The following is a 27,379-nucleotide window of genomic DNA, read 5'->3' as shown; positions in this document are numbered from 1 at the left end:
CAGAGGATTCCAGAATACAGGAGAGCGGTGAGATCTTAGGAGGCGGCATACACGCTCCGGGTGTCACATGACCTAGAATCACGGGAGACACTATAGAAGCTTGTCCCTGTCTACCAAGAGCGGCGCGGGGACCCAGGTAAGTAGAATCAGTGTGAGGGTCTGGGCGTATGGGGGGCTATTTTCAGCCTCGGATAACCCCTTTAAGATCAGCTCAGTCAAGATAGCTGCCCCCATAATCATGTTCAGCAAATAGAATAAAAAAAAATAATCTACCATCAAATAATAAAAAGAGATTAGAGAAAAGGATGTTACTCTCTGGTTGTAACTGGCCGATGCCCTTCTTGGTGACATTGCCTTTAAACGCCCCTCTGTGTGAGCGGAGGGGTAGATTTGCGGTATCGCTCCCGGAGGCAACGTTCTGGTTCTGCTCTGTATATTATTTCTTTGTTTGATACAATTTGTATTTTAGAAATTGATATTTAGATAATTTTTGGGCTGTTGGTTAAAGGGGTTCTCCGGGCTTTTACTATTGATGACCTCTCCTCAGTATAGGTCATCAACATCCGATCGGCGGTTGTTAGCAGTGTGCCGGTGCCGTCTCCCGTCCTCTGCTGTGGTCTATGGTAAAGCCTGATATCGCCAATATCTCCGATCTGATATTGATCACCTATCAATAATAAAAGCCCAGAGAGCCCCTTTAAGGAGAAAAGGTGACAGGGGCACTTTGGTCCAAAATAGAGACACTTGGGAGGTCTGTAAATGTCCCTCTTTGAATTTCCAAAAAGTGGTGTGTCCTCTGTCTCTTCCGCCTTTTTTTGTCAAACAGAAGACATTTTGTTGAAGACCAGGGCTGTTAAGATGGCGGCTTCACGTCATGCTGGCATCCTACAGAAGCGCAGGTGAGGCGGCCATTTCCCCAGTGATTTATCTACAGGAAAATGGCGGACGTAATTTCTTTTTTCCTTCGCGACTGACGTCATTACGTTTTAAGCACGCAGAACGTTGATTGCGGAAGGCGGGGCCTGAAGAGAAAGGGAAAAGACCGGAGACCGGGGACGGGTCCGGGGGAGGAGGAGAGAGCATCCCGTCGCACCTAGAGACCCCCGACTCCCGGAGAAGACCCCCGCCCCCAGCTCAGGTATCAGGAGCTCCCCCGGAGATGCAGGGAACCCGGCTACTCCCCGTCCATCCCTGACCGGTCCTCCGTCACCCCCCACATCAGGTCCATCACTGAGGTCACCCCCCACATCAGGTCCATCACTGAGGTCACCCCCCACATCAGGTCCATCACTGAGGTCACCCCCCACATCAGGTCCATCACTGAGGTCACCCCCCACATCAGGTCCATCACTGAGGTCACCCCCCACATCAGGTCCATCACTGAGGTCACCCCCCACATCAGATCCATCACTGAGGTCACCCCCCACATCAGATCCATCACTGAGGTCACCCCCACATCAGGTCCATCACTGAGATCACCCCCCACATCAGGTCCATCACTGAGGTCACCCCCCACATCAGGTCCATCACTGAGGTCACCCCCCACATCAGGTCCATCACTGAGGTCACCCCCCACATCAGGTCCATCACTGAGGTCACCCCCCACATCAGGTCCATCACTGAGGTCACCCCCCACATCAGGTCCATCACTGAGGTCACCCCCCACATCAGGTCCATCACTGAGGTCACCCCCCACATCAGGTCCATCACTGAGGTCACCCCCCACATCAGGTCCATCACTGAGGTCACCCCCCACATCAGATCCATCACTGAGGTCACCCCCCACATCAGATCCATCACTGAGGTCACCCCCCACATCAGGTCCATCACTGAGGTCACCCCCCCCCCCCCCACATCAGGTCCATCACTGAGGTCACCCCCCACATCAGGTCCATCACTGAGATCACCCCCCACATCAGGTCCATCACTGAGATCACCCCCCACATCAGGTCCATCACTGAGGTCACCCCCCACATCAGATCCATCACTGAGGTCACCCCCCACATCAGGTCCATCACTGAGGTCACCCCCCACATCAGGTCCATCACTGAGATCACCCTCCACATCAGATCCATCAATGAGGTCACCCCCACATCAGATCCATCACTGAGGTCACCCCCACATCAGGTCCATCACTGAGATCACCCCCCACATCAGGTCCATCACTGAGGTCACCCCCCACATCAGGTCCATCACTGAGGTCACCCCCCACATCAGATCCATCACTGAGGTCACCCCCACATCAGGTCCATCACTGAGGTCACCCCCCACATCAGGTTCATCACTGAGGTCACCCCCCACATCAGGTCCATCCCTGACCGGTCCATCCCTGACCGGTCCTCCGTCACCCCCCACATCAGGTCCATCACTGAGATCACCCCCCACATCAGATCCATCACTGAGGTCACCCCCACATCAGGTCCATCACTGAGATCACCCCCCACATCAGGTCCATCACTGAGGTCACCCCCCACATCAGGTCCATCCCTGACCGGTCCTCCGTCACCCCCCACATCAGGTCCATCACTGAGGTCACCCCCCACATCAGGTCCATCACTGAGGTCACCCCCCACATCAGGTCCATCACTGAGGTCACCCCCACATCAGGTCCATCACTGAGATCACCCCCCACATCAGGTCCATCACTGAGGTCACCCCCCCCCCCCCACATCAGGTCCATCACTGAGGTCACCCCCCACATCAGATCCATCACTGAGGTCACCCCCCACATCAGATCCATCACTGAGGTCACCCCCACATCAGGTCCATCACTGAGGTCACCCCCCCCCACACACATCAGGTCCATCACTGAGGTCACCCCCCACATCAGGTCCATCACTGAGGTCACCCCCCACATCAGATCCATCACTGAGGTCACCCCCCCCCCACATCAGATCCATCACTGAGGTCACCCCCACATCAGGTCCATCACTGAGGTCACCCCCCCCCCCCACATCAGGTCCATCACTGAGGTCACCCCCCCCCCCCCCACATCAGGTCCATCACTGAGGTCACCCCCCACATCAGGTTCATCACTGAGGTCACCCCCCACATCAGGTCCATCACTGAGGTCACCCCCCCACATCAGGTCCATCACTGAGGTCACCCCCACATCAGGTCCATCACTGAGGTCACCCCCCACATCAGGTCCATCCCTGACCGGTCCTCCGTCACCCCCCACATCAGGTCCATCACTGAGATCACCCCCCACATCAGGTCCATCCCTGACCGGTCCTCCGTCACCCCCCACATCAGGTCCATCACTGAGGTCCCCCCCCCACATCAGGTCCATCACTGAGATCACCCCCCACATCAGGTCCATCACTGAGGTCCCCCCCCACATCAGGTCCATCACTGAGATCACCCCCCACATCAGGTCCATCCCTGACCGGTCCTCCGTCAACCCCCACATCAGGTCCATCACTGAGGTCACCCCCCACATCAGGTCCATCACTGAGATCACCCCCCACATCAGGTCCATCACTGAGATCACCCCCCACATCAGGTCCATCACTGAGGTCACCCCCCCACATCAGGTCCATCACTGAGGTCACCCCCCACATCAGGTCCATCACTGAGGTCACCCCCCACATCAGGTCCATCACTGAGGTCCCCCCAACATCAGGTCCATCACTGAGGTCACCCCCCACATCAGATCCATCACTGAGATCACCCCCCACATCAGATCCATCACTGAGATCACCCCCCACATCAGATCCATCACTGAGATCACCCCCCACATCAGGTCCATCACTGAGGTCACCCCCCACATCAGGTCCATCACTGAGGTCACCCCCCACATCAGGTCCATCACTGAGGTCACCCCCCCCCCCCCCCACATCAGATCCATCACTGAGGTAACCCCCCACATCAGGTCCATCCCTGACCGGTCCTCCGTCAACCCCCACATCAGGTCCATCACTGAGGTCACCCCCCCCCCCCCCCCACATCAGATCCATCACTGAGGTCACCCCCCACATCAGGTCCATCCCTGACCGGTCCTCCGTCACCCCCCACATCAGATCCATCACTGAGGTCACCCCCCACATCAGGTCTATCACTGAGGTCACCCCCCACATCAGGTCTATCACTGAGGTCATCCCCCACATCAGATCCATCACTGAGGTCACCCCCCACATCAGATCCATCACTGAGGTCACCCCCCACATCAGATCCATCACTGAGGTCACCCCCCACATCAGATCCATCACTGAGGTCACCCCCCACATCAGATCCATCACTGAGGTCACCCCCACATCAGGTCCATCACTGAGGTCACCCCCCACATCAGATCCATCACTGAGGTCACCTCCCACATCAGATCCATCACTGAGGTCACCTCCCACATCAGATCCATCACTGAGGTCACCCCCTCACATCAGGTCCATCACTGAGGTCACCCCCTCACATCAGGTCCATTACTGGGGTCACCCCCTCACAGCCCCCATCAGTGCAGTCACCCCCCCCACCTCCTCATCAGGAGGGGCCACCCCCTCCGCGTTGGGTTGTTGAACCCCCCCCCCCCCCCCCCCGGCATGCCCGTTTCTCCGGTGCCCCCCAGCATCTTCTGCCCTCTGATCACCCCCGGCGCCCTGTCTCCTGTGCCCAGGTTCGGCTAACCCTCCCCCCCCACCCGGGCAGAGTGTGGAGATGCTACAGCCTGGAGGGTAAAGCCCTGGACATGGAGGCCCCGCCCCAGATGTCTCGGAGCTGCTCTGGGCCCCGCCTCCCACGCAGGCGCTCAAAGGCCCAAAGAGATCGGCAGAGGGGCCCTTCACCTGCAAACTCCTTGTCATCAAGTCCGGAGCCGACTGTCTGGCCACGCCCACAGCGCAAGAAGAAGCGACGGAAGAGAGGGGAGGAGAGCGCCGTCCTGCGGGAGGAAGATCTGATCGACGGCTTCTGTATCAGCAGCTATGGCAGCCTGGAGGCCATGCAGGTGAGGGGCCCCTGAGTGGGAGGAGTTGGGGGAGGGGCCCTCAGGTTCTGCCTTGGTGCTCATATTCCCACCGTGTTCTGTAGAGAGACGTCTCCATGGAGTCCGCCCCACTGGAGGAACCCTACCGACAAAGACCCCTGGGAAAGAGAAAGAGAAGTGATGGGGCCAGCTCGGAGGACCCCGGGGCCAGTGAGAAGCATCTGGAGGAGCGGGCGCACAAGGGCCAGGTAGGTGACGCCCCTCACTGCTCAGGCGTTCCTCTTCCAGACGGGGGTCTGCTCAGGTGCCTTCTCTCTAAATGTCTTCTCCTTTACAGAAACGGCGCTGCCTGGGGGTGGGTTCAGTGCACGTGGCTCAGGATGCCGCCGGTCAGGTGAGTGGAGCAGCGCCCGGGGGGCTGGCACGCCCGCCTCTCCTGCCCCTGACCCGCTGTTGTCTCTTTCAGGACTGTCTGCACTGCGGCCTGGACGCCGGATACATTGTGAGTAGGGTCTTCTCCCATCCCCCGCTCTTTCCTCCCGGGTGTCGGGTGACGCTCACATTTCACCTCTTCTCCATCTTTTTCAGTGCGATGCTGAGAGCAGCTCCGAGGAGCAGGTAGGCACCTTCTCTTCTGCCCTAGTTTTGGGGTGTTGCCCCTCTGGGTGGTCTCATCATGTCCTTCTCTGCAGGTTCCCGGTGATGACCTGGCCGTGTCCTTCACAGTGTCTACAAACACAGGTACTTGTAGGTCGTTGTCCCCATCATTGGTCGTGCCCCCCGCAGCCTATAATGAGTGGGCTCTGCTGCGTCACACAGAATGGGAACCATCTTTCCAACAAGTCAGCTTGTTGGGCCCCACCTGTAAGACCAGATCTGGGAATGTGCAGGGGGAGTAAGCCTCTCCTTGGAAGATGTGCCCATCCAGAGCTTCATGCGCTGGACCAGTGGATTCTTGTTCTCTGGAGTGTGCACTTGACCGTCTGGCGGCGGGTGCACTTGACCGTCTGGCGGCGGGTGCACTTGACCGTCTGGCGGCGGGTGCACTTGACCGTCTGGCGGCGGGTGCACTTCACCGTCTGGCGGCGGGTGCACTTGACCGTCTGGGCGAGGAGATGTTGGTTTGGCTGATGCCTGAGAACAATGTCTGGAGGAGCAGATGTTGGGGCCCCTTTCTGGACCTCATCAGAGCCCAACCTCTAAAGGGTACAGCTCCCTGGAGACCTGTCCCAAACCAGCAGGGGCCACATTAATACCCATAGGGTTCCAGAATGGCTTTGTGGTCCTCATGGGGGGCAAATACTTTTTTGAGATGTTACGTATTTCGCCCCTTTGTCTCCCCGCAGCTTCGCCTCCCATCTCCGGCGGTCGGCTGAAATTGACGGTCTTGGCCCAGATTTCTGGTTTGGGGAGAAGCTGTGAGAAGAGCCAGGAGCCAGAGATGATGGAGTATGTTCCCGCCCTGCAGCCTCCGACACCTGCTGCTCCATCACAGGATCCACCCAGTGCCTCCCCCAAAGTGGAGCCGGTTCCTGTCCTGCCGACTCCTCCACCGCCACCTCCCAGTGTGCAACCTGGGGCCAGTAGGTGAGAGTCGGCACCGGTGGCGTTCGTGATCATACGTGTGTGAGCCTGGATCTAACCGTGTCTTGTTCTGCCAGCAGGAGCTCCGCCCCCAAGCCTGTGCCCGCTCCGAGACCTGCCACGCCGTCTATTTCACTTCCTGTTCACACGGCCTCCTCCAGCCTCCCCTCCGCCCTGCGTCCTCCTTCCCATCATCACATGAACCTGTTTGCCCCCACTCAAGCCCTTCCGCCCCCTCCCCCACTTCTGCAGGTCTCAGGTCATGCTCCTGCGGCTGTGATGTCGGGTAAGTACAGCGGGGGGTGGGGGTTTCAGGTGGGCGGAGCTTGGCTCTATGTGTAATGTGGTCGCCTCTCTTTCTTCTAGAGCATAATATCATTGGTCAAGAGATGGGCTCGCGGTTCTTGGCGGCTCCTGGGAGCGCGGCAGAGATCGGTGCTGCCGTCAGACCCATCCAGTTCCACCAGCACAACCATCAGCATACTCACCAGCACACACACCAGCACTTCACCCCCTACCCCCACAACGTGAGTCTGCGCCCTCCAGGCCGCCCCTTCCGCCCGTGTCACGCCCTCTAACCTCTTTCACTTTCTTTACAGTTTGAGAAATTTCCAAGTAAAATAGAAAGTCTGTACAGAGGGAACCCCAGCTCAGTAAGCGCCTCTTTACCCCCCAACGCCCTGCTCACCCCCTCCCCCGATGCCCTGCTCCCTCTCACCCCCTCCCCCGATGCCCTGCTCCCTCTCACCCCCTCCCCCGATGCCCTGCTCCCTCTCACCCCCTCCCCCGATGCCCTGCTCCCTCTCACCCCCTCCCCCGATGCCCTGCTCCCTCTCACCCCCTCCCCCGATGCCCTGCTCCCTCTCACCCCCTCCCCCGATGCCCTGCTCCCTCTCACCCCCTCCCCCGATGCCCTGCTCCCTCTCACCCCCTCCCCTGATGCCCTGCTCCCTCTCACCCCCTCCCCTGATGCCCTGCTCCCTCTCCCCCCCTCCCCCGATGCCCTGTTTCCTCTCCTGCTCCCTCTCACCCCCTCTCCTGCTCCCTCTCACCCCCTCTCCTGCTCCCTCTCACCCCTCTCCTGCTCCCTCTCACCCCCTCCCCCGATGCCCTGCTCCCTCTCACCCCCTCCCCCGATGCCCTGCTCCCTCTCACCCCCTCCCCCGATGCCCTGCTCCCTCTCACCCCCTCCCCCGATGCCCTGCTCCCTCTCACCCCCTCCCCCGATGCCCTGCTCCCTCTCACCCCCTCCCCCGATGCCCTGCTCCCTCTCACCCCCTCCCCCGATGCCCTGCTCCCTCTCACCCCCTCCCCTGATGCCCTGCTCCCTCTCCCCCCCTCCCCCGATGCCCTGTTTCCTCTCCTGCTCCCTCTCACCCCCTCTCCTGCTCCCTCTCACCCCCTCTCCTGCTCCCTCTCACCCCCTCTCCTGCTCCCTCTCACCCCTCTCCTGCTCCCTCTCACCCCCTCCCCCGATGCCCTGCTCCCTCTCACCCCCTCTCCTGCTCCCTCTCACCCCCTCTCATCCGCAGTGTCGGTTGCTGATTTTATTTTTGTGTTTTGCAGTTTTTTACCCCCTTTTCTCCGGTTATCACTGCTCTCCCCCCGGTTCTACCTCCGAGCGTCTCCTTTGGATCTCTACAGGGCGCCTTTCAACCCAAGGTGAGGCTGTTATATTTTTTTTGGGGGGGGGGGGGGGGGGTTATGCACTCCTTCGAGGGCAGATTTTTTTTAATGATTGCATTTGAGGCCATTTTCACATCTGCAGAGGATCTGAAAACCGGAATTAACCGTATCCGAGCCATTTAATACATCCTGACGGATCCGGTTATATTAAAACTGAACAAACCGCTAAAAAAAGGATCCACCTTCACAGTTAACCCTTTATAGCGATGATCTGGTGGTGTAATACTGCCGCCTTGTAATCACTATCTGCTGCCGGCAAACAATGAATCAGTACGGAGACTAGCGATGGCATTAGTGATCACTGCTCCCTGTACTGTGGAGGAGATCGCTGCATGTAAATGTGTCTCCTCCACTGACGAGCAGGCGACTGTCAGGAAGGAGCGCTTCTGTATGGGGAGGAGCGATGGCATTAGTGATCACTGCTCCCTGTACTGTGGAGGAGATCGCTGCATGTAAATGCGTCTCCTCCACTGACGAGCAGATGATTGTCAGGAAGAAGCGCTTCTGTATGGAGAAGAGCGAGGGCAATAGTGATCTTCCCCCTATACTGTGGAGGAGATCTCTGCATGTAATAGCGTCTCCTCCGCTAGCGAGCAGACGATTACCGCGCAGGAACGCCTCCTCCCTATCGCCTGCCACATCTGCAGGTGTAATAGGACGTTATACTGTGCTATTAGGTCAGAGATAAGGAGCCATCAGCTGAGCTGCCTGACGGAGCAGAGAGAAAATTCAGACCCTGTTACTACAGAATCTCAGCCCTGTGCAGAGAAAAGGCTCCATATTTTAATAGACCAATTTAAAAAAATTTTTAGCTCAAAATGAGTAGAATGCAATAATAAAAAGAAATTGCCCCAAAGGTGTCCATAGCCTTGACGGCCTGTGCACACTGCTGTATTGTCAGCCGCTCCAGCTAAGATGGTCAGGTTCGGCCAACACTGTAAATATCTATTCGCCCCGTCCGTCTGTTCTGGGCAGAGGCTTCCTCACTGAACACGTGTATGGGGGAGGTCGGCCGAACCTCGGCCATTGAATGTGGAGAGCGGCCATTATTGCTCTGTCTCTTCATTTCCTGTATTCGTTACAGAGCACAAGTTCTGAGCTGGCCTCGCGATGCTCTATGCCTCCACCCATTCCCCACAAGGCTCCTCAGGTAAGAAATCACCATGGAGGACAAATGGTGGTGGGATGTTCTTGCGTCAGGAGATGGGTGTAGGGCAGGGGTCAGCAACGTGTGAAACTCCCAGCATGCTCCATTCACTTCTATGGGAGCTCTGAGAACAGCCAAACAAGCGTGCGTGCTGGGAGTTGTAGTCTCACCACAGCTGGAGTGTAGGGGATGCTGAGGGTGCCTGGAAATGACTGTGATGATGTCATGAATGGTGAAAGGCATGCTGGGAGGTCTTCAGACGGCCACCGGGCCTGCTCATGCTCCAGATGCTTATTCCAGGTTTTCTTCTTTCTCCAGATGACTGAACAATTCAAACCAAGGGTAAGTGTCAGTCCTTGTGTGCGGGATGCCTCCATCATCTGAGGCAAGTGTCCCTGCCCCTTTAAACCACTGTATTTTAGCTGCTTTATCACATTCCACTTTGTCTGCACCAATGTCTGTCTGTCCAGTGCTAAGAGCGAGCCAGGAAGATCTGGTCTGTGCTGAAAGGTAAATGGCAGAAGGCTCTTTGGCTGTTGAGGTTTAATCCGCTTCATGTTGTTGTGTCACAGAGGCCCGGCCGCTGGTGTGCGATGCATGTCCGCGTGGCGTATATGATCCTGCGGCATCAGGAGAGAATCAAGGTAGAGTCTCGTCTCCCTCCTCGTGTCTTTCATTGTATTCTGAGACCATTCTGACTTTCTAGAAACATGAGATGTCTGCGATCTCCTACAGTGAAGACCTCCCCTAGGGGTTTCCATTTCACTCCCCATGATACCCTGGAGATGGTGAAGCACTGACATATCCATGTGGTGCTTGGCTGGAGGTCCAGGACTTGAAGCGTCTGTCCAGGCGACTCTTGGGGACATTGGGCAGCCACATATACTTCTGAAGAGAAGCAGAACCCTGGGAGATGATGTGTAGCTGTGCCACCATGACCCCTCAGATTAAGACCTGTGGTTAGGTGTTGGCCATCACGTTTTGTCTGGTTTTCCCCCAATACAAGTTTATCCACAAGAGAGGAGACGAGTGTCTGATCGGTGGGGTCTAATCGCGGTGCCCCCCTCCAGTCATGTGAAGGTGGGTCCTGTGTCTCTGCTCAAGCATGCCCCCCGCCGCTCAGTCACTCTTTAAGGCTTTGCTGGAAGTAGCTGAAGCCTGTATTGTGGGAAACCCGTGGGGCTGCAATGGAGGAGATGGCGAGCACCACCAGGACTTCCCATTTGTTGGACACTTTCTTATTGAAAGCCTAGTCCTTTGGTGGCCATCGTGTTCTCCCGTGGTGTAGTTGCTCCTCTGCATCGGCTTTCATGCCCATTTTTTGCAGCAGTTTGCGGCTTGTTCTACTATTATTGAGGGTTTTGCCATCTTCTAGGCCAGGGTCCTGTTTCTTTGTGGTTGTTCCTTCCCTTCAGGCATGAGACTAACGAGGGCTGTAAGTTCATGGCGCTCTGCCTACAGGCTTCTAGGTAGGGGGTGAATCGGCCGGGTACTGCACTGCGGTGCCTGTGACATTACATTGCTCCATGGATGGACGTGTCCCCCTGAATTCCTCATCTCACATGGACATCTCTTGTCTCCGTCACAGATTGCACATGGGAATCCTCACAAGCCTGAATTACGTAGCGATCTCCTCTGTCTGAATTCGGGGCTTAGTCATCGGCCGCCCTCGCTCATGACTGGTAATCAAGCTGCTCGTGTTGTGCGCTCTAGGCCTTGCTGTGTATTTCTTTCCATAACACGTCTGTCTTTCTTAAGGTGCTGTATCGCACACCCCTGCGCAGTTCCAGGTTTCGCCTTCAGCCGCCGCGTTCCTTTCACAGGCCGGACCCTCAGGTGAGATATAGGCAAAAATATTTGGATAAAAAAGTTGTCCTAGTCCAAGGGTGACTTCCTCGGAAGGCCATGGACCTCCTGCCTAATCCCAGTGGCTGAAGCGGGAGGATAAATCTGGGGCATTCAGGTTCTCATCCCCGTAGTTTAGGCTGAACCTTAGAGCAGCTCTGAGCTGCGGCACCTTCCCGCTCCGGGATCATGGGTTTCACTCAGGAAATGGCTTGTCCTGCAGAGTAAGGCTACTTTCACACTTGCGTTTGGGGTTCCGCTTGTGAGATACGTTTGAGGGCTCTCACAAGCGGCCCCGAACTGATCCGTTCATCCCCAATGCATTCTGAATGGATAAGGATCCGTTCAGAATGCATCAGTTTGGCTCCGTTCCGCTCTGGAGGCGGACACCAAAACGCAGCTTGCAGCATTTTCGTGTCCGCCTGGCCGTGCAGAGCCAAACGGATCCGTCCAGACTTACGATGCAAGTCAATGGGGACGGATCCGTTTGACGTTGACACAATATGGTGCAATTGCAAACTGATCCGTCCCCCATTGACTTTCAATGTAAAGTCAGCAGTCCCTATTAATATACCATCGAATTGGAGTTTTCTCCAATCCGATGGTATATTTTAACTTGAAGCGTCCCCATCACCATGGGAACGCCTCTGTTAGAATATACCATCGGATTTGAGTTAGATCGTGAAAACTCAGATCCGACAGTATATTCTAACACAGAGGCGTTCCCATGGTGATGGGGACGCTTCAAGTTAGAATATACTGAGAACTGTGTATATACCTGCCCTCTGCTGCCTGGCAGCACCTGATCTCTTACAGGGGGCTGCGATCCGTGCAATTAACCCCTTCAGGTGCCACACCTGAGGGGTTAATTGTGCGTATCATAGCCCCCTGTAAGAGATCAGGTGCTGCCAGGCAGCAGGGGCCAGACCCCCCTCCCTCCCTCCCCAGTTTTAAATTAATTGGTGGCCAGTGCGGCCCCCCTCCCTCTCTCCCCAGTATTAAATTCATTGGTGGCCCGTGTGGTCTCCCCCCCCCACTAATTAAAATCACCCCCCACCAGTCCTGGCTGCCATGGTTACTTAGCACTTTTAGAAGTATTATACTTACCTGCGATGTCTGTGTCCGGCCGGTCGCTCCTCTTACTGGTAAGTGAAAGGTCTGTGCGGCGCATTGCTTATAGCACAGATCTGTCACTTACCAGTAAGAGGAGCGCCCGGCCGGCCACAGACAGCGCAGGTAAGTATAATACTTCTAAAATTGCTGGCCACAGTGGCCACCAATGAATTTAAAACTGTGGAGGGAGGGGGGTCTGCCCCCTGCTGCCTGGCAGCCCCTGATCTCTTACAGGGGACTATGATACGCACAATTAACCCCCCTCAAGTGCGGCACCTGAGGGGTTAATTGTGCGGATCACAGCCCCCTGTAAGAGATAGGGTGCTGCCAGGCAGCAGGGGGCAGTTATGTACACAGTTATTAGTATATTCTAACTTAAAGCGTCCCCATCACCATGGGAACGCCTCTGTGTTAGAATATACTGTCTGATCTGAGTTTTCACGATGTGAAAACTCAGATCTGAAAAAGCTTTTATGCAGACGGATCCGTTCTGAACAGATGCAAGCGTTTGCATTATAGGTGTGGATACGTCTGTGCAGACACCAGACGGATCCGCACCGAACGCAAGTGTGAAAGTAGCCTAACGTGTGACGCTGGGTCACCCCCTGCCCTCAGACCACAAAGAATTCAGAAAACTATGCATCGGCTTTTGACAGAATATCCCCATTGATGGCGGTATCCTGTGCAGCCAGCATCTTCTCACGTATAGCACAGGCTGCCCTAGCTCCCTTTTCTCTGCCCTCCTGACAGCTCATGAACTCCCATCATCAACAGTCAGGACTGCAGAGATGAGGGCGCTCCCCCGACAGACTCCACTGCTCTTGCTGCACCCAAGCTCTGCTCCTTTCATAAAGAGCCGCTAAGGAAGAATGTGGAGGGTGGGCAGCCCGCGCCTCACTAATATCACTTGGTGGCCGCCCCTATTGATCACCGAGCATGCCCACAATACTCCGACGTAGAAGTCTGTTATCCCCAGGCTCCTATGGTCTGTACGGTTGCGGTAAAGAATATTTCTGGATCCTGTAAACAGCCGCTCAGGTAAGATGGCCGCCTCCATAATAATGTGCAGAAATGAATACAAATATTTCAGCATCTGGTGTTAATCAGACAGAAGTAGAAGGCGTTCCCTGTAATAGCTGCGCTTTAGTCTTTCCTTACTGATCAAGCGCTGCGAGCACCTCCCAAGCGCCCCCTCTAGTGAAGCCCCCCCCCCTCCCCTATAGACTATGCCGTTTGGAGGGAACGTAACAAAATATAAAGCACATGCTGCTCCCCCTCACCGCTCTGGGCGTCCCCGCCATCTGTACAACCGGCAATGGCATCTGCACTCACAGGATGCCTGCAGGAGACCACCGGAGCAACGAGTTCACAAGTGAGTGCTGTGTGGGACAGCCCTGACAACCGGCTTGTCTCTGGACTGGAGCTAGTGTTTTATGGGGTGTCTGGCCCTGACAACCAGCTTGTCTCTGGACTGGAGCTAGTGTTTTATGGGGTGTCTGGCCCTGACAACACGCTTGTCTCTGGACTGGAGCTAGTGTTTTATGGGGTGTCTGGCCCTGACAGGCGGCTTGTCTCTGGACTGGAGCTAGTGTTTTATGGGGTGTCTGGCCCTGACAACCAGCTTGTCTCTGGACTGGAGCTAGTGTTTTATGGGGTGTCTGGCCCTGACAACCAGCTTGTCTCTGGACTGGAGCTAGTGTTTTATGGGGTGTCTGGCCCTGACAACCAGCTTGTCTCTGGACTGGAGCTAGTGTTTTATGGGGTGTCTGGCCCTGACAACCAGCTTGTCTCTGGACTGGAGCTAGTGTTTTATGGGGTGTCTGGCCCTGACAACCCGCTTGTCTCTGGACTGGAGCTAGTGTTTTATGGGGTGTCTGGCCCTGACAACCAGCTTGTCTCTGGACTGGAGCTAGTGTTTTATGGGGTGTCTGGCCCTGACAACCAGCTTGTCTCTGGACTGGAGCTAGTGTTTTATGGGGTGTCTGGCCCTGACAACCAGCTTGTCTCTGGACTGGAGCTAGTGTTTTATGGGGTGTCTGGCCCTGACAACCAGCTTGTCTCTGGACTGGAGCTAGTGTTTTATGGGGTGTCTGGCCCTGACAACCAGCTTGTCTCTGGACTAGAGCTAGTGTTTTATGGGGTGTCTGGCCCTGACAACCGGCTTGTCTTTGGACTGGAGCTAGTGTTTTATGGGGTGTCTGGCCCTGACGACCGGCTTGTCTCTGGACTGGAGCTAGTGTTTTATGGGTTGTCTGGCCCTGACAACCAGCTCGTCTCTGGTCTAAAGTTCTGCTGCTGATCCTTTCAGTTTCTTTCTTTCAGATCACTTCTTACGGTCGCCTGGATTATCTGCCCTCGCATCTTTGACAAATGGTGCATTTGGTGGACTGGGAAACCCCTCGTTTAGTAAGTGTGAATGACCTCAGTCCCGCTCAGACTCCATTGTGGTCGGATCATGGGACATCTGACCCCCGCTCTCCTCCATTCACCTCTTTGGCAGTCCCATAGAGATGATCATCTGTGGAGGGGCTTTCACTGCTGCTGCTGAATGGCTTCATTTCTTCTTTTCTGTTCTAGATTCTTCCGCAATGTATAACCAGAAGGAGATCCCGGCGGCTCACAGCTTCCCCAGCCCCCATGATCATTGGAATCGCCTGCACCGTACCCCTCCTTCCTTCCCTGCACCACCCTCTCAGGTCTGTGGCAAAGTTGGGGACATGGATCCGCACGGCACCCACATAAAGGATGAGAAGGAGCGGTAAGAGCAGGCTCAGAGCCTTCACTCTTGTCACTTGGTGTCACGCAGGCTTTTGACATGTCTGTTTTCTTGCACAGGGATCTTCTGTATGCCCGCTTGGCACCGCGAGTCTCTCCTCTCACACAGCGTCTGCCCGGCAGTGAGGACCGTGGCTCTCGTACTCTTTCCCCTTACGTTGCAATTAGACCAGGAAGCAGCTCAGACCCAAAGCCTCGCCTGACACCGGACCATCCTTCCAAAGTGAAGGTGAAGGAGGAGCCTGAGCTGCTCAGCTTTGAAGTAAGACGCTCCCCGCTGTCTGGGCTCCATCTGCCTCATCCGTCTCCCCCCTTTGAACGGCTGCGTGGGGCTTTTCTAGGAGAACAGTACCCCAATGCACTGGAAGCCTGGAGAGATGTGTACCGTAGAGCGGATCCACCTCCTCTTCGCCTTCCTCCTGCACCTCCACAACACCTTTATGAGCAGCGAGAAGAGCGAGCTCATATTCTGCGTGAAGACTTTGAACGGGCGCGTATTTATGGTCTGCCTTCTCATGTTGCCATGCAGCCTTCTGCTCAATCCATGTTGGGTGCGCTGTATTCACACCCGGGGACTGGACTTCTCAGCAAGACTCCTCCAATGAACCTCCTGAGCGCCCCTCCACCACTAATCTCTACGTCGCGGCCGGGATCCCCTCCTCGTAGAGACCTTTTCAAGGACAGAGACTGCAGATAGAACTGCTCCAGCCTCCGCGTGTACATATTTATATATTCCACCCCGTCGCCCCCTGGGCTTTTGTACATTTTTATGGTATACGTGATTTTAAGCACTGTGTTCCCTGGTGGCCATTCCTTTTCCAGGTTCCTCTGTATTAGAGATGTGCTGGGTAGGGGGACATCAATAAACCTTTTCCCCACCACTGCCTCGGATGGTCAGCGTCTCCTTGGAGGGCGATCTGTCCTCGTCAGTGATGATTGGCTCCCCCCCCCCCCCCCCCCCTTCATGAAGTAGACCTTATTTTCCACTGACTACACCTTTTAATGAAACCTTGTGTAGGTGGCAGGGTCCTGGGGGCACATCCGGGAACAGTATTCTCATCACCTGTGGATATTTCTTCTCCAGATGCTGCATCAGGGAAATGATGGCCATTTATGTAACGTGCGCAGCGTGTACGCGGATTAATAGGGTAACGCTCATGCACCCCTCCTACCTCCGTTGTGGGGTGACGAGCTCTTTTTACCCACAGTGAGTGCAGTACAGTATTCACACAGTCGGATAAGGCTACATTCACACGACAGATGATGTCTGTTTGGCATCCGTATCACATCAGGGTTTTTTTTGCGGATCCATTGCAACACTGCTTGTCCGAGGACAAGAATAGGACATGCTCTATCTTTTTTTGCGGGGCTAAGGAACGGACATCACACGGTGTGCTGTCTGCATTTTATGTGGACCTATTGAAATGAATAGGTCCGCATCCTATCCGCAAAAAAACAGAATGAGCACGGAAACCAAATACGTTCATGTGTATGAACCTAAGCTGACATGTTTGATGGCCTGATGACGACAACGGGACGCTGCATGTCGAGCATTGCGTGTCCTCCCTGTGGGGGGGGGGGGGGGGGGGGGGGGAGGGGTGCCAGCACATACCCCAGAGGGGCGCTTGCACAGCTGCATGTAGTCTGTAGGCGACTGGCAATAATTATGGATCCTCGGGCTCCACTCATCCTGCGTTTCATCCATAAAACAATCCCACTCAGGGCGTCTCCTCGGGCAGCTCTGCAGGATGGAGCCTTATCACTACTCGGTCACCTTGAGCCCGGACTTCTTGGTGGCCATGTTGTTCATGTCTCTCCGGAAGAAAAGCTTTTACCAGCACTGCCCTGTGTCTTAACCAGCAAGGCAGTACTGATTGAGTATTTCCCACCTACCCTCTCCGGTCTCCAGAACCGGGCCCCTGAAATGAAGGCTGTGCAGCGGATTCACTGCTCTGGAACTGCTGGAACCAGTAGACAGAGTCTCCATGTCCGTGTCTTACAGGGTCCTATGGTCCTCAAATAACAACACGGACAATTTATAATACCTGTGTGTGAATAAGCGCTTGCCACGTGTCGCCTGATTTTACTGCCGGTCCTTCAGTGGTGTGTGGACCCCCGCTTGGCACATTTCTTGAGTTATTTGGAGGGGGACAGTACAGGCTGCCGGCCAATGAGCACAGTCCTTGGTGGTTTGCCGGGTATAGTGTGTGTGCATCTAGTGTTTGGACGTTAACTTCAGAATGTGTTTTTTTTTTTTTTTTTTTTTAACCCCTTAAGGACCCGGCCATTTTTTGCACATCTGACCAGTGTCACTTTAAGTGGTGATAACTTTAAAACGCTTTGACTTATCCCGGCCGTTCTGAGAGAGTTTTTTCGTCACATATTGTACTTCATGACACTGGTAAAATGAAGTAAAAAAAAATAATTTTTATTTATAAAAAACATACCAAATTTACCAAAAATTTGTAAAAAAAAATCAAATTTCCAAGTTTCAATTTCTCTACTTCTATAATACATAGTAATACCTCCAAAAATAGTTATTACTTTACATTCCCCATATGTCTACTTCATGTTTGGATCATTTTGGGAATGATATTTTATATTTTGGGGGATGTTACAAGGCTTAGAAGTTTAGAAGCAAATCTGAAGTCACTTTGTGAGGCTTATATAATAGAAACCAAGTTATTGGCAAATGAAGATGAAATTTGAGAATTTCTATTTTTTGGCAAATTTTCCATTTTTTCCAGTAACAAAGCAAGGGTTAACAGCCAAACAAAATGTTATATTTATGGCCCCGATTCTGTAGTTTGCAGAAACACCCCATATGTGGCCGTAAACTACCGTATTTCTCGCCGTATAAGACGTACTTTTTCCCCCCAAAAGTGGGGGGAAAATAGCAGTGCGTCTTATACGGCGAATGCTGCCGATTTTGTCGGGTTTTCAATGATACACCCGCCGCGGTGCCGTGCGGCGGGTGTATCAGCTGGGAGGGAGGCGGGACTGGGGGCCGGCATCTGCTTTTAAAATGACAGCGGGGCCCGTGCAGTGACTGTGTTCTACTACACGGGCCCCGCTCACTGTATGATCCTATGTCTAATAGTTACCGTAATTGTATGTAATCAGGAGCGCTGTGTATTGCCGGTACTTACAACTAGAAGCGGTAGGTAGCAGAGAGGAGGGAGGAGGCAGGCCGGGAGGACGGAAGCTGGCAGCGTGAGTCATGCGGCTGCGCCGCCCACTTTATGAATGAATGAAGCAGGCGGCGTGGACGCATGACGTATGACTCACGCTGCCAGCTTCCGTCCTCCCGGCCTGCCTCCTCCCTCCTCTCTGCTACCTACCGCTTCTAGTTGTAAGTACCGGCAATACACAGCGCTCCTGATTACATACAATTACAATTACGGTAACTATTAGACATAGGATCATACAGTGAGCGGGGCCCGTGTAGTAGAATACAGTCACTGCACGGGCCCCGCTGTCATTATAAAAGCAGACGCCGGCCCCCAGCGTGTATTGAGGGTCATTCACTACAGGGACACTTATGGAGGGGATCTGTGGATGACACATAGCATAAGATGCTATATATGTGTCATCCACAGATCCCCCCCATAACTGTCATACACAGATCCCCCATAAGTGTCACCCACAGATCCCCCATAAGTGTCACCCACAGATCCCCCATAAGTGTCACCCACAGATCCCCCATAAGTGTCACCCACAGATCCCCCATAAGTGTCACCCACAGATCCCCCATAAGTGTCACCCACAGATCCCCCATAAGTGTCACCCACTGATCCCCCATAAGTGTCACCCACTGATCCCCCATAACAGTGCGCCATCCACAGATCCCCCATAACAGTGCCATCCACAGACAGACCACGAGTAGTTCAAAAGCACACCTTTTGGTTCAAAATATTTTTTTTCTTATTTTCCTCCTCAAAAACCTAGGTGCGTCTTATAGGGCGAAAAATACGGTACTGTACAGGCACACGGCAGGGCGCAGAGGGAAAGGAGCGCCGTGTGGTTTTTGGAAGGCAGATTTTTCTGGACTGGTTTATTTACAACATGTCCCATTTGAAGCCCCGCTGATGCACCCCTAGAGTAGAAACTCAAAAAAGTGACCCCATTTTGGAAACTACGGGATAGGGTGGCAGGTTTGTTGGGACTATTTTTAGAGTACATATGATTTTTGGGTTATCTATATTACATTTTTGTGAGGCAAGGTTACCAGAAATAGAAATTCAGAAATTTCATCTCCATTTGCCAATAACTCTTGTGGAACACCTAAAGGGTTAACGACATTTGTAAAATCAGTTTTGGATACCTTTTATGGGGGTAGTTTCTTAGGCCTCTTTCACACTTGCGTTGTTGGGATCCGGCATGCACTTCCGTTGCCGGAGGTGCCCGCCGGATCCGGAAAAACGCAAGTGTACTGAAAGCATTTGAAGACGGAACCGTCTTCCAAATGCGTTCAGTGTTACTATGGCAGCCAGGACGCTATTAAAGTCCTGGTTGCCATAGTAGGAGCGGGGGAGCGGTATACTTACAGTCCGTGCGGCTCCCGGGGCGCTCCAGAATGACGTCAGAGCGCCCCATGCGCATGGATGACGTGATCCATGCGCTTGGGGCACCCTGACGTCACTCTGGAGCGCCCGGGGAGCCGCACGGACGGTAAGTATGCTGCTCCCCTGCTCCCCGCTACACTTACCATGGCTGTCAGGACTTTAGCGTCCCAGCAGCCATGGTAACCACTCTGAAAAAGCTAAATGTCGGCTCCGGCAATGCGCCGAAACGACGTTTAGCTTAAGGCCGGATCCGGATCAATGCCTTCCAATGGGCATTAATTCCGGATCCGGCCTTGCGGCAAGTGTTCCGGATTTTTGGCCGGAGCAAAAAGCGCAGCATGCTGCGGTATTTTCTCCGGCCAACAAACGTTCCGTACCGGAACTGAAGACATCCTGATGCATCCTGAACGGATTACTCTCCATTCAGAATGCATTAGGATAATCCTGATCAGGATTCTTCCGGCATAGAGCCCCGACGACGGAACTCTGTGCCGGAAGACAAGAACGCAAGTGTGAAAGGGCCCTTAGATGGGATTGCTTTTATGAAGTTTTTACTCTAGGGGTGCATCAGGGGGGCTTCAAATGGAACATGGTATCAAATAAAAAAGGCCATCAAAATCTGCCTTCCAGAAACCATACGGCGTTCCTTACCTTCTGCGCCCTGCCGTTTGGTCATACAGCAGTTTACGACCACATATGGGGTGTTTCTGTAAACTGCGGTATGAGGGTAATAAATATTACATTTTGTTTGACTGTTAACCCATGCTTTGTTAGTGGAAAAAAAACGGATAAACCTGGAAAATTTGCCCAAACATTGCTTTTTGGGCACAGTTTTTATTTTTTACCGTGTTCATCTGAGAGGTTGGGGGGGGTATTTTTATTGAGCAGATTCTTACGGACGCGGAAATACCTAATATGTCTACTTTTTATTTATGTTTTACACTATATTATCTTTTTATAAAAAAAAAAAACACATTTTAGTATCTCCATAGTCTGAGTCATTTTATTTTTTGTTTTTAGCCGATTATCTTAGGTAGGGGCTCATTTTTTGCGGGATGAGAGGACTGTTTTATTGGCGCTATTTTGGGGGGCATATGACTTTTTGATCGCTTGCTATTACAATTTTTGTGATGTAAGGTGACAAAAAAAAACTTTCATCTGAGGGGTTGGGGGGGTATTTTTATAGAGCAGATTATTACGGATGCGGCGATACCTAATAAGTCTACTTTTTTTAATTTATATTAGTTTTACAAAATAATATTTTTGAAATTTTTTTGTTTTTGTTTTAGTGTCTCAAGTCTGAGAACCAGTTTTTTATCCGATTGTCAGTGGCTAAATTGGGATATAAATTTAGTACTCCATGGAAGTGTGGTACTCCCTGAAGCAACCGTCAATGCAGAGGCCCGGATGATCGGGGCACGTGTCGCACTGAGTGGTGGTGTCCTTCCGTATCCCCCTCCTGTGACACACACTGCACCTTTTTTGGGTCCGTCCCTTCTTTCCAGTATGGGGGACCACACCTGGAAAGTGTTGGCCAGGGACGATCCGGGCGCCTCCAGTTCCCGAGGTTCTCTGGCCTGCTCTTTCCCGGTCAGAAAAGATCAGGTCCTTGAGGACTGCCTCATAGAACTGGAGGAATGTCCCTGTGTTGCTAGCGCTCCGGGATAGTACAAAAGAGTTGTACAAGGCAACCTGCACCAAGCAGACCGCAACTTTTTTGTAACATGCCCGGGTTTTGCGCATGGTGTTATATGGCTTGAGGACTTGATCAGAGAGATCAACTCCTCCCATATACCGATTGTAGTCGACGATACAATCGGGCTTGAGGACCGTTGCCGCGGTACCTCGCACAGGGACAGGGGTGATGCTGTTACCGTGGATTGTGGACAGTACAAGGACATCCCTCTTGTCCTTATATCCGACCAGCAACAGGTTTCCACTGGTAAGGGCACGGGTCTCACCCCTGGGGATAGGTACCTGGAGGGGGTGGGCAGGGAGGCCGCGTTGATTTTTCCGCACGGTCCCACAAGCGGACGTGGATCTGGCGGCGAGGGACTGGAACAAGGGGATACTAGTATAAAAGGTGTTAACCCTTATCTAGCAGTGGGTGCATAAGGTCCCACACAAGTTTCCCGCTAACACCCAGAGTGGGGGGACATTCTGGGGTTTGAATACGGGAATCTCGCCCCTTGTACACATTACCTCAGGGTACACTTACAAGGTTCCTCTCACAAAGTTTGTACAGCTTCACGCCATACCTCGCCCGCTTAGAGGGAACATACTGGTGGAAAATGAGTCTCCCCTTGAACGCAATGAGAGACTCCTCAACCGCGACCTCCCTTCCAGTTACATAGGCCTGTACAAATTTGGCCCCAAAGTGATCGATGACCGGCCTGATTTTGTACAGGCGGTCATAGGCAGGATCACCTTGGGGGGGACATGCTGCATTATCTGCATAATGCAGGCATTTCCGGATGGCCTCAAATCGGGTACGTGTCATGGCCGTACAGTAAAGTGGGGTCTGGTAGAGGACGTCCCCACTCCAGTACAGCCTGGCACTAGGTTTCTTGACTAGGCCCATATGCAGCACGAGACCCCAAAATGTCCTCATCTCGGCTGCACTGACCGGAGTCCAGCCACCGGGCCTAGCCAAAAAGGAGCCCGGGTGTTGAGCAATGAACTGTTGGGCGTACAGGTTTGTTTGCTCCACCATTAGATTTACAAAGTGTCTATTTACAAATGCCTGATTAGGCAAGAAAACCTATCTTGACCCAGGTTTTAAAACTTCACTTTTATTAGTATAGTTCTAAAAAGATATATATATTTTTATATTATGGATGGATGCAACATGCACCCTTTATTGAACTGAAACAACCTAGGAATGAAAAATTAAAAATACAATGCACCTCAACTCTATTAGTGAAGATACTGCACTAAATTAAAGGGAGAGAGATGTGCACTCTCTCTCAATGGTTGTCCCTTATAAACAAAGTGCTGCTGTGGCACACTGCCATCACACCGTCCGCATTAATGCTTCACACTGAAAATGATGTTTAGACAGCCCACTGAAGTGGTGTGAGAGCAAAACACAAACCACTATGTGTGTGTTACATTGGTTGTGGAATTGGTTCACAAGCTAGATTGGCTGAACCGCACCAGGGAGTCAGTGTCCAGCAACATGTGCCACAGTGCACTGAAAATTTGAACTACACCAACACCATCACCGTTAGGTGTTGGTAACAATGAGGAGGTGCAGAGCAGTTAAAATCTAAGACTGCCCCCCGACATGTTTCGCCAGAATCCTGGCTTCTTCAGGGGCTGCCCATTTGCCCCTGAAGAAGCCAGGATTCTGGCGAGACATAGGGTGTCTGGACCCCAGACACCCTATTTAGGGTGATGCAATCAAAGTTTATTTTTTTCCACTAACTTTCCCTTTTATATCCCTGCCTAGCCCAACCTTTCCCTAATTACCTGGCTGATCAGATGAGGGGTGCTGGGGCACAGATGGGGTGATGCTGGCTGAGATCCGACACGTGCAGGCAGCTCCTCTCTCCTCTGCTCCCCGAACGAAAAAGGAGGAGGAGAGGAGCGCTGCCAAGATTTGAACCGCCCACCTACCAATCAGAGGCGATCCTGAGAGGTGATGTCACCATCACCTCTCAGGATCGCAGGATGGTGATTGGTGGTGTATTATCACACCACCAATCACCATCCTGTTCCGGGTTATCGGGTCCTCAGAGACCCGAATAACCCGGAAACGCAGCAGACCGCAGGTCTGAATAGACCTGCGGTTTGCTGCGATCGCCTACACGTGGGGGGGGGGAATCACAGGACCCCCTGGGCGCATTGGCCCCAGGTGCCTGCTCAATGATTATTTTTATTTTTTTTCCAAACTGTTTTTATTAAGTTTTCAAATATTTAAAGAATAAACATACAAACAAAGGCAGTGTCGCACTGCTACCATTGGTATCCATTCTTACAAGTGCAAAGTAATTTACCAGTTGTAGTGTCCATGAACATACAGAGGCTGACAAAAACCCAACTAAGGCTACTTTCACACTAGCGTTCGGGTGTCTGCTTGTGAGCTCCGTTTGAAGGGGCTCACAAGCCGCCCCGAACGCATCCGTCCAGCCCTAATGCATTCAGAGTGGACGCGGATCCGCTCAGAATGCATCAGTCTGGCAGCGTTCAGCCTCCGCTCCGCAAGCCAACATCCAAACGCTGCTTGCAGCGTTCGGGAGTCCGCCTGGCCGTGCGGAGGCAAGCGGATCCGTCCAGACTTACAATGTAAGTCAATGGGGACGGATCAGTTTCAAGATGACACCATATGGCTCAATCTTCAAATGGATCCGTCCCCCATTGACTTTCAATCTAAAGTCTGGACAGATCCGTCTGAAGCTACTTTCACACTTAGAATTTTTTCTACAATATAATGCAGACGGATCCGGAAGGAGCTTCATCGTCGTCACTGGACATGCGCCGAGCCCAGTGACGTCCGATGCTCGCTCTTCCCTCAGTTTCCAGCAAATCACACTGGCGCAGCCCTCAGTGGGTACTGCGTCTGCGCGAGACTTTGCTCGGCCGTCAGGGAGGGGGAGGAGAGGGATGAGACGCTGTGGGCCGTTAGGGATTCTGGAGGAAGGCGTTTTGGGCACTGTAAGAGGGGCGTTACTGGGCACACAAAGGGGAACATAACGCCCCTCTGGGCACCTTCAGGGTTAATTTGCATAATTACAAAAGTCGTTTTTCTGCAAAACTACTGGACGGTTTACAATATAGAACAGCACAGCCGATTCAAGGTAAGCTGTGGAGCATGACTGGTTTAAAATCTGAATTTGTGTTATGAGAGGTGACAGAATGTCTTTAAGTATCAGGGCGTACCTGTACGCCCTGTGTCCGGAAGATTTTTAGCTGAATATTCCTACAATTTTTGCCTATTTTTTTCATTTCTGCAGTGCTATGCCCTTAAAAATTAATTAGCAAATTCTAGTTCTTCTGTAGCAGTCGGCACAAATAAGACCTCCTGTAGTAGATGGGTAATCCATTGCCAGTTTACTGCTGCTGTGATGTTATCTGAAGGGTAATCCTCTTAACAGTAGGTGTAGAATTGGGATAACAGTATGACCGCTCTATTGTTCTTTTGATAGGCTAGATAAAGATGTCCACAGAAGAGCCTTGCATTGATCAATATCATATGTGATGCTCTAATGGAGTCACTACCGGGAGGAGGGGCCCTCTCTGGTCACAGTGATGGTCTGACTGAGAGAATTAAGTGAAAATTCTGTGTTAAAGTTCCCAACGAAGGAGGAAATGAAGAGCGAGGACAGGAGGACGAAGACTGAGGCATATCCAGAAAGTATGCAATAAGAGCGAAAAAAAGGAACAAGGGTTAATCTGGTCCTTTGAGAGGGGTTCTTCCCAAAGAAAAGAAAAACTTGAGGCGCCAATGGTGCTGAAAGGCAAAGAGAAGAAAGTGGATGTGTTGAAGTAAGCCGGTATAGTGAGAGGGTGGTATACTGTCAGTAAAGGTTTAAGAGGGAGGCTGCTGTAAAGGCAGGGGTAGATGCCCATGTGTATTGTAATTGTGCTGGGGGTAAAGCAGAGCGGGGGATGTGGACAACCTATTGACTGTACAAAAACCAACCTCTAGTGGTCGTGACAATCCCCCAAAAAAAGAAGAGAACAAAGCGCCAATCTCAAATGTGTACCAACAATTAGGCTACTTTCACACTTTTCAGATAAAATAATGACCAAACCCCAAAAACGTATATATATATATATATTGAAAGGTAAACAAGATAGCCTAATATCTGATGCCTACACTGAAGTCACAAAGTGAGTGTAGTACAATATTCATATTATACAGCAGCAGAGAACAGTAACCAGCCCATCATCTGCATATATGATAGACCTTGAAAAATGCAATAAAATAACCAGCGGTTGTTTGTTGTAAAGACTCACAGTTACTTGCATACAGATGGTCTCTAGATGTTGAGGGACTCACGGTTACAAATCACCAGGTAGTCTGTGGGCCAGCAGCTGAGGAAATAGGGTGGGGAAGATGTCCTCTCCCTGAGTTGTCCCTGCCGGCTATCCCTGCCTAAAAGCAGAGCACCCGCCCCGAAAGGGGCGACCCCACTTCTCGTGGCTAGACCCTCAAAGTCCCTAGATGTCCCTGCTGGCTAAAACAATCTTCCCGACGAGTTTCCCCAAAAGGATATATCCAAGTGGTTCATCAGGGGACAGCGTTTAGTTGATGCTTAAACGCTGCAAGTGACACATAAGGCACATATCAGAGACAGGGAGAAGCTGTGCAGAAACAGGGAAAATCTAATCGGGCCAACAGGAGAATCAGATTATCAACCTATCGACACATACGCTAAATACATTAGAAGAAAGGGTTTTGTCTAAAGGTCTATCCTTTGTGCCAACAACTAAATTTAGTGCTTTCAATTGGATCAAGGACTTTAATCTGTTCATACGTAAATTGAAATGGAGGAACTTTTACAAAACTCATGACAGAGAAACATGTATAAAATTGGGGAATGCTGTTGAAGACCGTGAGGGAGTTCGCGCCTTGAATTCCCTTATGATTGATAACGAAGGCCCTACTGGCACAGGTCTTTTCACCTCCCTAAGAGAAAAAAGTACCAAGATGCTCCCTTCCGTCATATCTTAGGGACACTACTGATCTAATGTTGAAAATTGACAACATCTCGATTGATGACAATGTGTACCTGGCCTCCATTGATGTGGAGGCTTTCTACACGAGCATACCATACGATAGTGGCCTCTGTGCAGTAACGCACTTCCTCAAGTCAAGGGGTAATCCGTTTCAGGCACACAACTCATCTGTTGTGGAAGCCTTACAGTTCATACTCACACATAACTAATTTTAGTTTGAATCCCGATACTACCACCAGCACCTGTGCCCTCAGCTATGCCAACCTGCTCCTGGGCTGGTGGGAGGATACAATGGTTTTTGCAGATGAGACCAATGAATTCACATGACATATTGTCTTCTGGAGTCGCTATATTGATGATATTCTGATTCTCTGGGATGGTAGCGTGGAACTGTTTAAAATATTTGTTCAGTCCCTCAACAGAAACACCATAGGCCTGAGTTTTACCTTTGAAATCAAATCACAAAATATTGTGTTTCTCAATATTCATATAACTAAGGCCAATGGTGAACTGCATACCACCACACCCTGCAAACCAACTTCTACAAATAGCTTTTTACGGTGGGACAGCTACCATCCCAGGAGGGATCCCCAAGGGACAATATTTGAGGACACGAAGTAATTGTTCATCCACTGAATCTTTCAGGGTACAGGCCAAAGACATGCAAAATAGGTTTATTCAACGGGGATATCCCCCCGAGGTTCTTAAAGAAGCCTTTCAATTCTCTCTTCATAGGGATAGACAATCCCTATTTTCCTGTTCCTCCTTGGCAGCACACACCAAAGGGTTAAGTCCCCTAGGTACAACCAGAATAGAGACTAATTAGCAAGCAATAGATTGATTAATTACATGGTACCTCCCAGTATAAAGCACCACAGAGCCATGTATTTTATTTTCTCTAGGTAACTTGAAGAGACCAGCTCCCACAGTTATCTCCCCCAGGGGTGATACTTTTAGTCCCTCACCCTGAAGATGGTTGCGAGTGCGTTTTCCCCAGTGCAGTCGGCAGCACCTCGCTCCATTCTCTGCTTGCCTCCCTCTTTAGGATGTGGGTTGAGGTTG

General features: G+C 52.2%; 2 protein-coding genes across 2 annotated transcripts in view; one reads left to right on the top strand and one right to left on the bottom strand.

Moving 5' to 3' along the window:
* LOC121008516 (TBC1 domain family member 10B-like) overlaps positions 1-27,379 on the bottom strand; it is a 959,042-nt gene that overhangs the window by 413,810 nt on the left and 517,853 nt on the right. The gene's annotated exons all lie outside the window — the stretch shown is intronic.
* Positions 1,003-15,952, top strand: FBRS (fibrosin). Its single transcript, XM_040441128.1, has 20 exons — positions 1,003-1,138; positions 4,610-4,939; positions 5,023-5,166; positions 5,256-5,312; positions 5,385-5,420; positions 5,507-5,536; positions 5,611-5,659; positions 6,265-6,505; positions 6,580-6,788; positions 6,869-7,029; positions 7,102-7,155; positions 8,069-8,164; positions 9,273-9,338; positions 9,654-9,677; positions 9,908-9,979; positions 10,924-11,017; positions 11,094-11,171; positions 14,616-14,699; positions 14,871-15,051; positions 15,129-15,952. The coding sequence occupies exons 2-20, from the start codon at positions 4,682-4,684 to the stop codon at positions 15,763-15,765; spliced, it is 2,571 nt and encodes an 856-aa protein (XP_040297062.1). The 5' UTR covers positions 1,003-1,138; positions 4,610-4,681; the 3' UTR covers positions 15,766-15,952.

Source organism: Bufo bufo, chromosome 7 (assembly GCF_905171765.1).
Source record: "Bufo bufo chromosome 7, aBufBuf1.1, whole genome shotgun sequence".
In the NCBI taxonomy this organism is placed as follows: Eukaryota; Metazoa; Chordata; class Amphibia; order Anura; family Bufonidae; genus Bufo; species Bufo bufo.
This window is presented reverse-complemented; position numbering and strand designations above follow the sequence as displayed.

Coding starts and splice junctions, on each gene's coding strand:
- FBRS (XM_040441128.1), top strand. CDS start 4,682: ATGGAGGCCCCGCCCCAGATGTCTCGGAGCTGCTCTGGGCCCCGCCTC. Junction 6,506..6,579: donor GTGCAACCTGGGGCCAGTAG/GTGAGAGTCGGC, acceptor TTGTTCTGCCAG/CAGGAGCTCCGCCCCCAAGC. Junction 15,052..15,128: donor ATAAAGGATGAGAAGGAGCG/GTAAGAGCAGGC, acceptor TTTCTTGCACAG/GGATCTTCTGTATGCCCGCT.